A 17674-nucleotide genomic window follows, 5' to 3' on the forward strand; every position below is an offset into this window, starting at 1 on the left:
TGGCTGGGGCTGGGGTGATAAATGGACAGCTTCTCCAAACCCTCTGCAATCTGGATCTGATTCCTGCAAAGCACCACAGTACAATTGCTCTAAGGCTGAAAACCATGAGGTATAGACGGACCAAATAAATGAAAGGCTTATCAAAGAAACGCAGCCATGTATATGTGGTAGTGGCGGTGTTTTAATTCTCAGAAATTCTGTAGTGGGTTAGCACCAAAAAAGAAGACGACACGTTCCCTGCGGGAGCAAAACTCCTCCTGTAAGCCTGTGGAGGTAGCCCCCCCACCACCACCACCACAATGCAGGCAGAAATTATTGATCCTTGGTCCTGAAGGGAGGGAGGAAAGGAGGGGATTGTCCTGGGCTTATGGCTGGAGCATCCACACCACACTCCTGTTAGCTCAGATTTCCCTGTGGCCATAACAGTCCTGATAATAAGGGGATTCATTTTCGCTGAAGCAAAGAATTTTTCGTTGGTTTACTGGCTGGAGTGGACGGTAATTATTTTGCATCTTCCTGCCTTCTTCTTTTGTGGTAAAATAGAGGCTTTCGGTGAATTTCTTTGCCTGGAAGGAAGGAAGGAAGAGGAAGGAAGGAAGGAAGGAAGGAAGGAAGGAAGGAAGGAAGGAAGGGGGTGGAAGAAGACAGAGAAAGTTAAAAGAGGAAAGGATGCTGGCACCCACAGGTCCAGCAGAGAATCCATGCAGCAAGATGACCACTGCCAGTGCTTAATTCCTAAACTCAGTGTCTCAAGACTCAGACTTGACTTCTGTCATGGAGGCCCTGTCTGATCACCCTGGCTGAAAGCAACAACAGCCCTCACCCCCGCCAAAAGCATGTTAGCAGAAGACTGGTCTGCGGATTTCCGTGGTCATTGCCCAGGCCTAGTCATGGAATGCAGGAAACTATTTGGTGAAAAGCACCACTGGGGCTAGCTCCAGTTTTGTGGAGGCAATCTGGAGGGCCACAGCCTCCCTTAGGAGGAAGGGATTCATGCAAAGGAATTGTCTGTGCAGAGCCGCGAGGAGTCCCCTGAACTCCTCACAAGAGATCCCGCTGGGGGAAGCTTTATAGACGGCGAGTGCAGCCTCCAGACTCACTGGACAACAACCCAACTAAGACTTTGGAAGGGCACCCTCTCAGACTTAATGGCCAGCCAATATGAAAACCTGATTGCTCAGCACCTAGCCCCACACACCCTGCTATGTACCCGGACGTATCACATCCCAGGGTGCCTTGGGTGTTTGCAAGGGATTCTGGGGCATAGTCTGACTTGGCACCAGGGGCATAATCTGGATGCAGGGTTGCTGGTTGTGGGAGAAACCTTGTAATCCATGTCGGTTTCCCAAGAACCCAGGAATCTGAGTGCCTAGATGCCAGCCTCCTCAACACACACCAGGCCCCCACCCTCCTCTTAGAGAACCTGCTGCCCCCTCCTCACAACTGAGGAGAAATAGATGTTAGTCACTCACCACATAGTGAGGAACCAAGATTGGCTCTTCGTAGACTGTCCAGATCACGGCCTGATTGCATATGGGTGTGGTGAGGGAGCCCTTGTAACGGGCATACTTGCTCAGGTCCGCCCTGCTCAATAAGGCCCCCAGGGAAAATTCCCCATTCAGATGTGTCGAGTCATCTGGGGAAAGAGAAAAAAAGATAGGGAAGTGGGGGTAAAAAGACTCCTCGGGAAATACCTTCATTTCCCAGGATATCCAGGGGACAGGAGCTTACTTTTTTCCGGGATGGTTTCCATGAGGTCGGCCAGAGTCTTCCATGCAGCAGAAACCGGAGCGCTTCTGGATTTCTATGAGGAAAGGAAAGGAAGGAGGCATTTATCACAGGGGATTCATTCTCCCCAGAGGCCTCTGGCCCGCCCCACTCCTTTTGGAGGGCTGAACCCAGCAGCCCACAATGTCACAGGGGATATGAGGGCTCCTAAACCCTTGGCAAAGGCCCGGCCATGACAGACACCAGCACTGGCACCCTCCCACCAACCCAGTTCCTCACCTGTATGAAGAATGCAAGGACAGCATATCCTTCAGGGTCCTTTTTTGCTTCTTCAGGACTCAAGTTTTCTTTGGTGTGAACTATGTGGAGCTGGCCGAGAAAGCAGGGGGAGAGAGAACAGGGTTTCTAAATTACACAGGTGCAGTGCAAGAGGGAGAAGATGCTTGGGAGGGCTGCCACTCTGGCCCATTGGACGGATCCAGCAGGACTCCTCTTGTATTGCAGGAAGAGGTCCCGGCTCAACCAAAAACATCAGTGGCTGAGATCAGGGGCAACTCACGAACAACTAGTGTGGGGGAGCAACGGGGTGGCAAAGAACCTTATTAGGGGAGTGAGGATTTGGCTTATACATCAACTACTTATTCAGAAAAAGGGCCAGATTCCTCTTCGGAAAATACTGACACTATTCACACGAACGTGCAAAACCAGGCTCAGGGAGCCCAACCCGGTTTTGCAAGTGTGTGAGAACCACTGGGATCAGCCTGATCCCAGCAGCATCGCGGCAGCAAACCTGCCTAAGTAGCCACCCTTTAATGAGAGCATCCTCTTAACCCCGTTTTTTTAATCGTCTGGCAGCTGCAGCTGCCAGCCTGTGTGGAGCCTGAAGAGCCCACGGAGGAGGGATCCCCATGATGCACCACACACTTGCGTGGTGCATTATGGTATTTCCAGGGGCTGGGACAACACATCCCATCCCCTGACCCTCCCCGCTGCCTGGGTGCAGGGGAATTGTCTGGGCACACAGGGAGAGAGCCCGGCCCAGGATGAGCAGTCGTCTGCAGAAAAGGTCAGTCTAATCCTCCTTCCTCACAGCCCGCTCCAGAGCCCTTCTCACTGGTCATGAGAAGAGGCTCACTCAGGGGCGTAGCAAGGTTGGAGTGGCCCAGAGACAAGATTTGTAAATGCCCCCCCTCCCCACCTCACTGAAGCTCAGATCATGAAGTAAAGAAATCTTAAATGAGGCTGAATAGTGGTAACAAAAAGCATAGTAGAATTTTATCTATCTATCTATCTATCTCCTATGTGCCACAAAAGAATATCATCCTAAATTATTTTTTTAAAGGGTTTTGTAAATTGTGGACGATGCAAGTCATTTAAAGGTACTAGAGAAAGACATGCTGTTCTGGTAGATCCAAGTCTTAACACTCACATCAGTTTTGGAGGATGAATACAACTGAAGGAAGCCTGGGCAGGTGTGCGACTGGGGGAGTCCATAATGTGACTTGCCTCTGGAGGCCCCCCAAGACAGTGGGCCCCCCAGAGAACTGTCTCCCCTTGCCCTATTATACCGGTAGTTATGCCCCTGGGCTCACTGTCTTTTTGGATTAGGCAAAAAGTCCGCTTTCCAGGCTAGTTTCCTCTTTTTGTCCAAGACCATATAGCAGCAACGACTGGGGTGGGGAGAGACCAGACAAGTTGAAATACGCAGGGGACATGACTCTGCACACACACACACCCCACACACATGTGTTTTACTCGGGTTTGGCAGCTGTGTGATCTCCTATGTTTTGGTTGTGTGGGCGCAAGTTAAGAAGAAAACCTGAGCAGAAGTGATTGTGTGGAAGCAAGATAGGAGGAAGCAGGTTTTCCCCCACCTTGCTTCCGCACAATCACTTCTACCCAGGATTTCCTCCTACCTTGCTTCCACACAACTGAAAATTGGGAGCACACAGAGCTCCCAAACCTGGGTCGAACACAGTTATTGAGGCTCTACACACAACCAGCGTGTGAGCCTAGTAGGGTTCTGCGGGGGGAGAGAGTCAAGCCTGCTCTCCCCTCAGACAATCAGGGGGCTAGCCCTGGGCAGCCAGACCGGCCACCCACATGATTACCGGCTCCGTCACGGAGCTGGTTGGGGCTGTGGGGATCAGGGGCCACCCGGACCCGGAAGTCCCAGAATGCCCCGCTTGAGTGCATGGGTCATTCTGGGGAGACCCCCGATGCTGGGAGTTTTAGCCTCCCGGTCAGGGGGTCTCCTCATGAATTGCCGCAGCTCGGACCCACGCCATGGTGACTCATGATCACAGAAACGGGGTTAGTGGAGTACTCGCTCCGCTAACATCGTTTTAGGGGTGGGGTATTTAGGCGAGCTAGCTGCCGCTGAACCACCGGGCTTGCCTGTGAGCCTGGTGGTTCTCACGACTGCTCGAGAGCTGGCTGGGCTCCCTTAGCCCGCTTTCAAGCGGTCGTGAGAATAGCCTCTTTGATTGTGTGAATGATCTCATGCACAGCACAGTTCCTGGCCAGAAAAGAAGCTAATGGGGTTGGTTGGCTCCTGGGAGGGTGGAGGTTTATCCTGCCTACCTGATTGCTCTGGCTTCTGCTCCTTGTTCTGAATGAGTCTGTAGGGGCCTTTTGAAATAACTAATTGAAGCTAAAGGACCACAATATACTATGACTGTATGGTCTGGTTGTCAAGTTCCAATCTGGTAGATGGGGGAGCCAAAGTTTGGGTGGGAGCATCCGCTATCCCTTGTTACACCTTTGAATTGTCCCTGGCTGACATCCACACTGACGCTGTGTGCAAGGATCAAGGGATGCCTGCATGTTGCATCTAGACTAACAGAGCGCTGGGGCAGGGCAGGAGGGTGATTTTTGTTGACCTCCCCTTCCCCAGGAAGTGCTCTGTGCTCAGACAAATATGTCCCTAAGGGCTGTATGACACCCATTATCATCTATGAGTAATTGAACCAGAAGCCAGATTTAACTGAGAAACAAGAGTTTGCTATTTATTACTTATGAAACGTTAGGCTAAGAAAACAATAAAGAGGTTAAGAGTCTCTTATGCAGAGAGAGGGAGAACCTCACAGTTTGAATTCAAGGCAACAAGTGAGGAGCCGATAAACAAACTGTGAGGCTCTACACACAATCTGTGTGTAGAGCCTGGGAGGGTTCTGCGGGGAGAGCGGGTTTAGCCCTGGGTGACCAGATTGGCCTCCCACATGACTACCAGCTCTGTCACGGAGCTGGTGGGGGTTGCGGGGATCAGGGGCTGCTTGGCCCCTGGAAGCCCCTGGATGTCCCATACAAGCACGGGGGGCATTCTGGGGGGACCCCCGAAACCAGGAGGCTGCTTGTAGCCTCCCAGTCGGGTGTCTAGTTGTGTGTCGCCATGCGCCGCGGTGGCACACAAGTAGGGAAACAAGGTTAACGGAGCGCCCGCTCCGTTGACCTCATTTAAGGGGAGGGTGTTTTAGGCAGGCTAGCCACCTTGGGAGCACCGGGCTCGCCTGGAAGCCCGGTGGTTCCCACGATCACTGGAAAGCGGGCTAAGCTCCCTTAGCCCACTTTCCAGTGATTGTGGGAGTAGCCTCTGTGACCTGCAAGCCAGTACATAGAGACATTCACATAGAGAAGCATGCCCTATACCAGGGCTGTTCAACTTCAGCCCTCCTGCAGATGTTGCCCTACAACTCCCATAATCCCTAGCTATGGGCCACTGTGGCTGGGGATTATGGGAGTTGTAGTCCAAAAGCAGCTGGGGGGCTGAAGTTGAGCAGCCCTGCCCTATACAGGGCTGGAGAGGAGAGCTGGTCTTGTGGTAGCAAGCATGACTTGTCCCCGTAGCTAAGCAGGGTCTGCCCTGGTTGCATATGAATGGGAGACTTGATGTGTGAGCACTGCAAGATATTCCCCTCAGGGGATGAAGCCGCTCTGGGAAGAACATGGAGGTTTCAAGTTCCCTCCCTGGCTTCTCCAAGATAGGGCTGAGAGAGATTCCTGCCTGCAACCTTGGAGAAGACGCTGCCAGTCTGTGGAGACAATACTGAGCTAGATAGACCAATGGTCTGACTCAGTATATGGCAGTTTCCTGTGTTCCTATACAAAGAACTGAGACAATATGGCATAATCCCAACAATGATGAGCCTCTGATTACAGTAGACTCAGACTTGGCCTACACATGCCCAGCAGAATGGTGGCGTCCAATGCTGCCAGGGGCAGTGGTAGAATGGACTGTACCACTTCAGACTGCAGGGGGAGGATGACATTTTTAATGTTCTCCTGTATGAAAAATATACCCCCTGCAAATAGAAAACCAACACAGCAGGCAAAGAGCTAGGCAATAAGCTTTCTCCCTGATGTCCCCGTTTTCATATTTCCAGGGAGTTTCATGTGGGGCTGAAATCCAAAGTGGCATATCCTAGTGGCTGCCTGAAGTGGTGAAGTCCATTCTACCACCTCATTCTGCTGATGCGTAGACCCAGACTCTATTATCCTTGGTTGGATATGAAGTAATAGAGGATGGGAGCCAAGGAGAGAGAGGGTGTGTGTGTTTGTGGAAGCCAAACAGGTGAGGCAGTGGCACCTGCAGTGTATGTGCCAGGCAGGTATATGCAATATGGAGGGCTGTGCGGCGGGCGGGGGCAGCATGGAAGATCTACCGTGTGATTTCAGAGTGTCTAAGAAGAAACACTCTTCCAATTACACACTATATTTTCAGCACCACAGCACTCCCTGGTGGCACCCTGAGACGTAGGGGATGGACACTAAGCCTGAAAAAAGTGTGATCCTCTATTGCAGGGGTTCCCCCTTGAGTGTCCAGATGTTGTTGGCCTACAACTCCCATCATCCTCAGCCACAATGGCCAAAGACCAACAGAAAAGGCCATTGTGGCTGGGGATGATGGGGTTGTAGGCCAACAACATCCCGGCACCCAAGTCTGGGAACCTCCTCTCTACTGTTCTTTTTCCTCCACCACCACCACCACCACCACCACCACCACCACCACCACCACCACCCATTCCATCCTGAGCCTCTCCCTCTTCCATTCTCATTGCTTCAGCACCTTTCTTTGCTTCCCCAGATGACTGCCAAGGCCATGATCCCATTATGTTATTATTTATTGATCAATGTATATCCCACTAAATCTGCACCGAGTGAACTCAAAGCAATTTACAAAACAATTTTGCAACAAGAAACACAAAAATGCAACAAAAACACAATCAACCAAAAAAAAGGGCAAAAATAGCCCATGACCCAAATCAGTTTAAAAACAAACCAAGAAAAGAAAAAGGAAAAGGAAAACTAAAAACAGATGGGAGGCAGATGGGAGGCAGACTGACATGAAAAGGTCTTCAGCCTCTGTTTGAAGCTGAACAGGGAGGTAAGCTGGAGATCAGGGGGCAGGGAGTCCCAAAGATCTGGGGCCACCACAGAATCCAACCAAACTCCTAGATCTTAACACTCACCTTTCATTGCTACTACTACTACTACTACTATTTATATACTGCTTTTCATCATCATCATCAACAACAACAGTCTCTAAGCAGTATACATAGAAAAAAGAATAATAATTAGATCGTTCCCTGTCCCCCCAAGAGCTGGCAGTCTAAAAAGAAACACAAGGTAAGCACCAGCAACAGCCACTGGAGGGCTGCTGTGCAGGGACTGAACAGGGCCAGTTGCTCTCCTCCTGCTTATTATAACCGCCGCTTTGCAAGGGGCCTCTCTGCCCAGTTAGCCCAGTTCACTGCCTTTGCAGCTTCCCTGGATTCCCTGCATGGCTCACCTCCATGGAGTGGCGCCTGCCATTGATTGCATGCTCGGAACCTCGGCGGTTGTACGTGCCCATGTGGAAGTGGAAGGACCTCAGTTGGTAGGTTCCTGGAAGTCCACCCCCTGAGATGGTGGCTCCGCTCTTCATTTCAACCTCCGCTGTAATGAAACCAAAGGAATTAGAGAGAAGCAATGAAAGAAACACAGGTTTTAATGAGACCTTTGAGTTAATGAGCAAAGATGTTCCTGGGATATCCCCCAGGGATACACATACACCCCAGATGAATGCAACCTGTGTGGCACCATGTGCTTAAGCCAGGGCTGCACAACTTCAGCCCTCCTGAAGATTTTGGATGGCAACTCCCATCATTCCTGATGGACCACTGTGGCTGGGGTGATGGGAGCTGTCATCCAAAAACAGCTGAAGTTGGAGACCCCTGGCTTAAGCTGAGACAGCCCAAGTACCACTGGGGCTGGTTCATTCTTCAAGACAACCTGCACAGCCAAAAACAACATAGAAGCATAGGAAGCTGCCATATACTGAGTCAGACCATTGGTCTATCTAGCTCAGGACTGTCTTCACAGACTGGCAGCAGCTTCTCCAAGGTTGCAAGAAGGAATCTCTCTCAGCCCTATCTTGGAGAAGCCAGGGAGGGAACTTGGAACCTTCTGCTCTTCCCAGAGTGGCTCCATCCCCTGAGGGGAATATCTTGCAGTGTTCACATGTGGCCTCCCTTTCAAATGCAACCAGGGCAGACCCTCATTAGCTAGGGGGACAAGTCATGCTTGCTTCCACAAGACCGGCTCTCCTCTCTGTGTACAGTTGAACATAACATGTGAACAGGGCTAGAGAAAGGAGCGGATGACACACATCTCATTAGCATGACCGTGATGCTTCTAAGGGAGCTGTGGTACCCTCTCACAAAATGAGTAGACAGTAGTATTTGGCTGTGTGAACTATGGAGTCTGCTTCTAACCCTGAATAAACAAATTCTATGTTTGTTCAGGGCTATGCATATCTTTCTCCCAGATCATTCAAGGTATATCTTTTCCCCAGATTTATGTGTCTTCATGGAAGAAGGGCAAGGGCGGCTTCAGAGTGAAGGGCAAGGGTGGGCCAGACAAGTAGTTTTCACCCCAATTCTGTTTCAGAAATCTATAATGTGGGAGCCACATAGGAAACAAACATAGGAAACTGCCATATACTGAGTCAGACCAGTGGTCTATCTAGCTCAGTATTGTCTTCACAGACTGGCAGCGGCTTCTCCAAAGTTGCAGGCAGGAGTCTCTCTCCTCCCTATCCTGGAGATGCCCTGGAGGGAACTTGGAACCTTCTGCTCTTCTCAGAGTGGCTTCATGCCCTGAGGGGAAGATCTTCCAGTGCTCACACTTCTGGTCTCCTATGCATATGCAACTAGGGTGGACTCTGCTTAGCTAAGGGGACAAGTCATGCTTGCAACCACAAGACCAGCTCTCCTCTCCTAAGACCAGTGAGAGCCAAACTAGATACGGGGCAGATGTTTCCCAGGCCTAGGAAACAGGTGGATCTCCTCTTCAGAACATCTAAAAAGTGGCTGGGAGGAGTTATTTGAAAGAGATGTGCACAAAATCCAGCTGAATTCGATTCAAATTTGAATTGAATTTGAATTTATTTGATTTGGAACCATTGTTTAATAGATTTGAGTTCAGGCGAATTTGAATGGATTCGAATGAATCTCCACTCTGTTGAATAGTTCCAAATCGAAACAATTCAAATTCAATTCAAATTTGAATCAAATTCTGCTGAATTTTGTGCACATCCCTAGCAGGGGACAGGTGCTTAAACCTTCCCCAGCCCACCATTTCTCCCCTGCACTCCCCTCCTAGGAACATCGCTACAAATGAAGAGGAGGGGATGTCCCTGGGTCTGGCACCTCTCTGAAGACAAAGGCAGTGGGGCAGGGACCCAATTTCTTGTTCTGTCCTACTACGATCTTGCTATGCTCCTGCCTGTCCCCCTAGCTGCAATTGCCCAGCAGACTTTCCTGACTTGTTTCCCCTGTTGAGACAACACCAACTAGAGAGCTCTGACCCTCAGCTCTAGCCTTCAGGTGTTTAGGAAATAATGCAAATATTCCCCGATTAGGAAACCATTTAGGAGCCTAGGGCTTGAATTGAATTGACTCCTGAATTGATAATGATTAATAATAGTCTGCCAGCTTACATCATATATAGCCGTGCTATGTCAGACTCTTGCTGTCTATTGGATTTACCTGTTGCATTTTAGAGAAGGCCTATGCAATTAAGTAGGCTGATTCTTAGCCTCTCTGGGCATTATGTGGGATGGCAGGATAGAAAGGAGAGACAAATCCATGTACAAAGGAGAGACAGTTCCCAAAGCTCACTCTTTCCTTCTGTCGTACTGCAAGGGCACATGCCGGCATGGCTAAGGAATGGAATTATTATCTCTTGTTTACACAGTCAGACAGGTGTTATTGACTGGTTGTTGTTGTTGTTGTTGTTATTATTATTATTATTATTATTATTATTATTATTATTATTATTAATTCAATTTCCATTTTATTCCTTTATTGGTTGTTGTTGTTGTTTTGTTTGTTTGTTTTTGCTTTGCTTTTATTGTATCTATTGCTTTCTTTTAATTTTTGTGAGTTGCCTTGTGAGTCTGCTGAGAAAGGCAGGGCATATATTTTTAAATCATTCAATAAATAGGATAAGGGGCAGGGGGCAGAGTTAACCTCAACCTGAATGTTTTAAATTTTTAATTGCTGTTTAATAGTTGGTTGTGTTCTGTTTCTAGTGTGTTTATTTTTGTGAACTGCCTAGAGCCTTTGAAGTCAGGAGGCATATAAATCAAATAAATAACCAACCTACTGGTGTTCCTGAGTATTTCCCCTTCCACTCAGAGTGAACTTATGGAAAAATGAAAAAGACCTCTGTGGAAGGGTCCTCTCCCAGCCCTGCCTATCGCAAGAATAGGTGTTTTGGTAGCATATAATTGAGCAGTTAATTACTGTGCTTGGTTATGTATGCTCACGGGGAAAGGTCATGCAGTTTCTTTAACCTGAGCTCAGCTCAGAGCATGAAACTCATTTACTGGCCACCTGATGAACTATGGATGTGGTATTATACAACCCTGGGTTGCATCTGAACACTTTAATGCCAAATCTGGCCTCTAGGGGGCCCTGTGCCAGGGTTGGCAGACTGGAGGTAATCATGTACTGACCTGATAGGTAATTAGTTGCAGTACCACCTGCTGGCCATCCATAGTGGTGGTGCTAAACTGCAGCAGAGAGCAGCCTAGGCGCTCCCCTCTCTGGCAAGCTACTGCAATGATGCAGAGAGTCAGATACCAAGCCATACTAAGTATTCAAAATTCCCCAGTGCCTTATAAATTACCTGTAGCTGCTCCGGTCATCCAAACTTACCATAATGTCCTGTGTTTTTAATTTCTGTTGGCCTCAAACGGTCTCCGTAGCCAACAAACTTAATCGGACCCAGACATGCATCATTCACTGTTCTCCTGGTGTCAATGTTGATAGGAGACTGCCTGTCACCATTGCAGGTAGGGAAGCGGCTCCTCCATGTCCTGGGCCCTAGGAAAAGAAAGGGGTGGAGTCAGTGAGGAAGGGGAGGAGCAAGAGAAGATTGACAGCTATTCTCACTTGATTCTCTGTGAGTGTGGGCATATAGTTGGGCCTACTGAGTCAGAGCAGAAGGGGGGTTGTTAGGGCTCAATCTTGAACCCCCTGGGCTGGTTTGGGCCAGGTGTGGGGGTGCTGGGTGCCATTAACTTTTGTTTTTAAAAAGTTTGACTTACCGCCACCACCTCAGGGGGTGCTGCTGCGGACACAGATGGGGTCTCCCACCGGCCTCCCCTCCCCGGGTCTCCACAGGCCATTTCGGCCCTGTTTGCGTGTCCACGTGTGTTGGCCCCCCAAATGGCCACCATGCATGCAAGCAGAGCCAAAACAGCCGCGGTATGGGCTGAACCTGCCCATGGAGACTGGGGGGGAGGCCATCGGGGAGGGGAGCCACCAGAGACACACACCCCCCGCAGCCACAGCAGCACCCCCCCTGAGGCCATCAAAGCCTTTGGCAGCAGTAAGTCAAACTTTTTAAAAACAAATTTTCATGGCATCCAGCACCCCCAAACCAGTTTGAATCAAACCAGGGCCCCCATTCGGGGGAGCAAAACCAAACATTCCCAGTCTGGTTCGAATCCAGTTCAGATTTAAACCAAACCAGGCAAACCAGTTTTGTGCACATCCCTAGTGGTTGTTGATCACTGGTGCCACACACACACTAAATAATGCCCTTTTAATCTGTATTTATTAATCTGATGTAACTACCACCCCCTGCGTAATGCTTAACCAGCAATGGCAGTCAGAACCCTCACTTCACCAACACTGCACTGAAGTGGCGAGAGGAAAATATCCACCCTTGTTATTTATTTATTTATTACATTTATAAACTTCCCCATCCAGAGGCTCTGGACGGTGTACAACTTTTTAAAAAGACATAAAACCCACAATTCAAACACAATGCTAAAAACAATATAAAAACAATTCAAAAACTATTAAAACCATTTAAAACCAATTAAAATACTTTTAAAAAACAACAAGCCTTGGAAGGCCAGGCCAACTAAATAGGTTTTTAGGGCTCTCTTAAAGGCCAACAGTGAGCCTAAACGGTGGATATCTGCCGGGAGTGCATTCCATAGACCAGGAGCAGCTACAGAAAAGGCCCGGTTCCGAATCGCCACCAGATGTACGGGTGGTAACTGGAGACGGACCTCTCCAGTTGTCCTCAACGAGCGATAACCAAGCCGTTCAGAGCTTTAAATAATTGTGAATCAATTATTGTGAATACAGCATTCCATGAATACAGATGGGTGGTTTTAAAGTGGGGGAAAGGGGGCATTAAGCAGGCCAGTGCAGGGCACATCTACACAAGTAGCCTAATAAGATGGAAATGAGGTGAATGAATCCTGAGGTGAAGTGCTAGAACAGGCTATAGCACCCCCTAAGAAGTGGCTGTACCACCTCAAACTACTCTGCCAGTTTTCTGCTTGCAGGGATTTCCCCCCCACTCAGAGGACCATTTAGAAATCTGAATGCTCTGGTGGTGGGGATTAAATACCTTCAAGTAGGAAACTATCAGAGGAGAGAGGGGAGTGGCAAAAACCCTTATTCCTTGCCAGGCTAGCTTTTTTATGGCAGGGAGCATTTGTTCGTGGGAGAGCATTTAAAAATGGTATGCCACCTCCAGTCTGAAGTGGTACAGTACTATTTACCACTTCAGGACTGTACCAGCTCGTTCCACTGCATTTGAAGACCAGGCTGTAAAACCAAACGTTAGACGGAACTCTCTCTCTGCTTTCTTACTGGGCCATAGATGCCACAGGCAAGCCTGTTGTTGAGGGTTAGTCATAACAACAAATAGGAGAAAGCTCATTAGGAGAGCATGTGAGTAATTACCTAGTAACCACACAAGCATCTCATCTTGCTTCTGAATTGCATCAGGAAACACGGAACAGGGGATTGCCCCAAACCTCCCCTCAATTTCCCATCCACCATTTCCATGAACATTAAACCACCAGCTATGACCCCTGCTAACTTGGCAAAGAGGCACCTTTCAACGTGGTGATTCTCTTTATTTTTAGCCCTATCCATCCCCAACACAGCATCCCTCCAGTGGCTGTTGATGGTATCTAGCTTATGTTCCTTTTTAGATTGTGAGCCCTTTGGGGACAGGGATCCATCTTATTTATTTATCATTTCTCTGTGTAAACCACCCTGAGCCATTTTTGAAAGGGCGGTATAGAAATAAAACAAACAAACAAATAATATAAGGTTATAGGGGTGGTGGTGGCAGCTATGCAGCAGACTACTATGAAGCCTGAGATACAGGGTGGTGGCAAATTGTATTATGAGGCTGCTGTCTGGATGTATCATTTTAGGATGGTCTGTCCAAAGATTATTTGGCGGCGAAGAGCTGTTCAGAACTGTCTCCTATATTCAGGTTCCATCTACCCTGCTGAATGCCACAATGCAGGAGTCCCCAGATGGACTACGATTCTCATTATCAATGAAATGGACTACGATTTTCATTATCAATGGCCTTTGGCCATTGTGGCTGGGCATGATGGGAGCTGTAGTCCATCAACATCTGGCCACGCAATTTAGGAACATAAGAAAGCTGCCTTATACTGAGTCAAACCATTGGCCCATCTAGTATTGTCTGCACTAACTAGTAGGAATGCACCAAGTTTTCTCTTAGCTCTAACTGGAGATGCCACGGAGTGAACCTGGGACCTTCTGAATGCAAAGCAGGTGCTCTACCACTGAGCAATGGCCCCATTCCCTAAGGGGAACATCTTACAGCAGACAGAGCTCACTTGTCATTGCCCATCCAAATGCAAACCAGGGTTGACCCTGCTTCACAAAGGGGACAATCCATGCTTGCCACCACAAGACCAGCTCTCCTCCCTGGCCCAAGGTTGAGCACCATTACTGTCATGAGCTTGGAATGCCAAGCAGGCAGCAGGAAGCAGGAACCAATACGGTATGTTGCTGTCACATGTGTATTCCACCCTTCCGCCAAGGAGTCAGGCTAGCGTCCATGGGTGACCCCACTTTTATCCTCAGACAAAAACCTCTGTGAGGCAGGTTAGGCTCAGAGAGAATGATTAGCCCAAGGCTTCATGAACTCAAATCTGAACTCAGATCTCCCTGACCCTAGTCCGACACTAACCCAGAGCTGCTCAACTTTGGACCTCCTGTGGGACTACAACTCCCATCTTCCCTATTGGCCGCTGCGGCTGGGGATGCTAGGAGCTGTGGTCCAAAAACAGCTGGAGAGCTAAAGTTGAGCAACCCTGCTCTAACCACTACACCGGGGCGTAGCAAGGTTGGAATGGGCCCAGAGACAAGATTTTAAAATGTGCCCCCCCCCACCGCTCACTGAAGCTCAGCTCATGAAGTAAATAAATCTTAAATGAGGCTGAATAGTGGTAACAAAAAGCTTAGTAGAATTTTATCTATCTATCTATCTATCTCCTATGTGCCACAATAGAACATCATCCTAAATTATTTTTTTTTAAGGTTTTGTAAATTGTGGACGATGCAAGTCATTTAATGGTACTAGAGAAAGACATGCTGTTCTGGTAGCTCCAGTTCTTAACACTCACATCAGTTTTGGAGGATGAATGCAACTGAAAAAAGCCCGGGCGGGTGCGCGGCTGGGGGAGTCAGTCATGTGACTTACCTCTGGGGGGGGCAAGGCAGTGGGCCCTCAGACAACTGTCTCCCCTTGCCCTATTAGAGTTACGCCCCTGCACTACACCACACTGCTGCTGGACTGGCTGCCTACCGAGTGGCCTCTCTCCAGCTGAATCGGTTCGAGGGTCACCCGCTCCCCACGCCCAACCCCCCTCTCTTCTAGAAGACTAGACCCAGCAGGAGGTGCCTGGGCACAGGACACCTGGGTTCTCCCTAAAAGCCTCATGTGACAAGCCTGCTGCCCTTTCTGTGCCCCAGGATTCAGCCACCCCTCTAGAGATAAGAGCTTTTTCTTCCCACTCAGGGAGTGCTGAGTTGCTTACCGCAGCTTGGTAGGTCATAGCACCAGGATTCTGTAAGAGGGAGAGAGAGGGACAGAGTTAAACAGGAAGGTTGTGTGAGGTCAAAAAACCACCCCAGCTCCCCACCCCATCTGCCTAACCCATATCTCGAGTCCCCCACTGCAGCCATTTCACACCTCTTTCCCCTGGTTCCCGGCCCCTTCTCCATATACTCTCCTGAACTTGATGAACCACAGTTTACTAGGAAGTTGTTTTCTGGTAGAAAAATCCGGGGGTTTCCTTCAAATCATGACAGATCAATTTACAGGGATTCTCCAGCTTGACTCCCCAGATATTATTGGACTACAACACCCATCATCTCTCAGCCACAATGGCCATGGCTGGGGGTGCAGGGAGGTGTAGACCAACCACATCTGGGGACCCATTAATTCAGGGGTTCTCAACCTTTGGTCCCCAGATGTCATTGGATTTACAATTCCCATCATCCCCAGCCATTGTGGCCATTGTGGCTGGGGATGATGGGAGATGTAGTCCAACAGCATCCAGGGGCCCAGGGATGAGAACTCCTGATTGATCAGCTATCAAATTGTTGTTGTTCTGAATTAGCATGAGAGGGACAGCTCGCACAACTCAACGCATTCCCAAAGACTGATGCAACACTTTACCCTGGAAAGCAGAACCGATAACACCTGTGTACAGCAGCCTTCCATCATGCAGCAGTCAAGGCCAGCAAACTGCTCCCTTTCCCAGCCTCCTTGTGCTCTTGGAGCAACTGGATCTGCAGAGGGGTGCCGATTCCTCTTCTTTTAAAACCCCCTTTCTTTTGACATCACAATTTTTTCACAATATGGCGCAGGAGCTTACCTTCACAGCTAACGTAGAATCCTCCCATTAGCAGCAGCAGAGCCAATACTTGCAGTGCTGGCTTCAGAGTGAGGCCCACGCCATCCATGGCTACCTGCACAGAGGGGGCATGTTACCGGAGGACTGAAGACCTTTCCCCACCCAACTGTGTCTTCCTCCACCAGCGCCAAACCTATAAGCACCATCCCCATTCCTGGCCCAATCCCCTGTGCTTCCCTTGGCTTTGTGATCATGGTGCCAATTTGATGCCTGAGGAGGAGAGCTGGTCTTGTGGTAGTAAGCATGACTTGTCCCCTTAGCCAAGCAGGGTCTGCCCTGGTTGCTTATGAAAGGGAGACTAGAAGTGTGAGCACTGTCAAATATTCCCCTCAGGGAATGGAGCCGCTCTGGGAAGAGCTGACGGTTTCAAGTTCCCTCCCTGGCTTCTCCAAGATAGGGCTGAGAGAGATTCCTTCCTGCAACCTTGGAGAAGCTGCTACCAGTCTGTGAAGACAATACTGAGCTAGATAGACCAATGGTCTGACTCAGTATATGGCAGCTTCCTATGTTCCTGTGTTCCTATGCTGGCGCAGGTACCAGCCAAAGAGTAGTGCAGTTGCAAATTCAGAAGTGCAGGCTCCCTCCATGGTCACCCCTGTAGCCATGCCTGCCCGGACAGCCAGAGAAGCTGAGAAGTGCTGGCACCTCCGTCCCTGTGTATTCCCCCTCCACTACACCCCAGAAAAACTGCTTGCCTGTGAATTACCCTAAACTCTTCAGCAAAGACCACACACAAAGCCACATTTGTAAGACTGCAAGTTAAGGTGAAAGAAATATATTAGCTCGCTCTTCTGGCATATCGTGAGGCAATGTGGAGCACTGTCTGGGGGAGGATTTGGAAAGATTCCTGCTGGACAAGCAGCCCTGGGCTCAGGTTCAGTTGTTAATCTCCCTGTTGGGAGAGACAACTAGGTGTGAAACAAAACGTGCCATTGCATTTCTGTCTTGTAACTAAAAAAAAAAAGCAGCTGCAGGGGCCATGGCAAAGACCAAGGCAGCCCTTTCATGGGGCAAGGTAAGGCAGTGGTCTCAGGCAGCAAATTACTAGAGTGTCAGCAGGGCAGTGAGATGCCCCCCATTGTTCCCATCATCGGAGCAGGTCTTTGGGACCAATCTGACCCTTGCAAGCTGTACAAAGAGAGCCTCTCCTCAGACTCCTTTCAAAACTTGCAAGAAGTATGAGGAAAGAAGAGGATGCTGCCAGGGGCGTAACTCTAATAGGGCAAGGAGAGACAGTTGTCTGGGGGCCCACTGCCTTGGGGGGCCTCCAGAGGCAAGTCACATGACTGACTCCCCCAGCCGCGCACCCACCAGGCTTCCTTCAGTTGTATTCATCCTCCGAACTTGATGTGAGTGTTAAGACCTGGAGCTACCAGAACAGCATGTCTTTCTCTAGTACCATTAAACGACTTGTTGCATCGTCCACAATTTACAAAACCTTTTTTAAAATAACGTAGGATGATATTCTATTGTGGCACATAGGTGTGTGTGTGTGTGTGTGTGTGTGTGTGTGTGTGTGTACACAAACACACACACTTTACTATGCTTTTTGTTACCACTATTCAGCCTCATTTAAGATTTCTTTACTTCATGAGCTGAGCTTCAGTGAGGGGGGGCATTTAAAAATCTTGTCTCTCTAGGCCCACTCCAACCTTGCTACGCCCCTGGGTGCTCCTGGCACCTTTC

General features: G+C 49.2%; 1 protein-coding gene across 4 annotated transcripts in view; it reads right to left on the reverse strand.

Annotated features, from left to right (window-relative positions):
• Positions 1-208: 208 nt before the first annotated feature.
• Positions 209-17674, reverse strand: part of LOC128331524 (carbonic anhydrase 4-like) — a 44539-nt gene continuing 27073 nt past the window's right edge. For 3 of the 4 annotated variants that reach the window (XM_053265049.1, XM_053265046.1, XM_053265048.1), the window contains 8 exons: positions 15950-16043; positions 15107-15136; positions 10929-11096; positions 7517-7662; positions 2008-2097; positions 1732-1804; positions 1473-1636; positions 209-566 (listed from right to left, as the gene is read on the reverse strand). In XM_053265049.1, coding sequence (XP_053121024.1) covers positions 402-566; positions 1473-1636; positions 1732-1804; positions 2008-2097; positions 7517-7662; positions 10929-11096; positions 15107-15136; positions 15950-16037 — 924 coding nt within the window. In that variant the 5' untranslated portion in view covers positions 16038-16043 and the 3' untranslated portion in view covers positions 209-401. The remainder of the gene's footprint in view (positions 567-1472; positions 1637-1731; positions 1805-2007; positions 2098-7516; positions 7663-10928; positions 11097-15106; positions 15137-15949; positions 16044-17674) is intronic. The other variant, XM_053265047.1, reaches the window with a different exon arrangement.

This window comes from Hemicordylus capensis, chromosome 6, assembly GCF_027244095.1.
Source record: "Hemicordylus capensis ecotype Gifberg chromosome 6, rHemCap1.1.pri, whole genome shotgun sequence".
Taxonomy (NCBI): Eukaryota; Metazoa; Chordata; class Lepidosauria; order Squamata; family Cordylidae; genus Hemicordylus; species Hemicordylus capensis.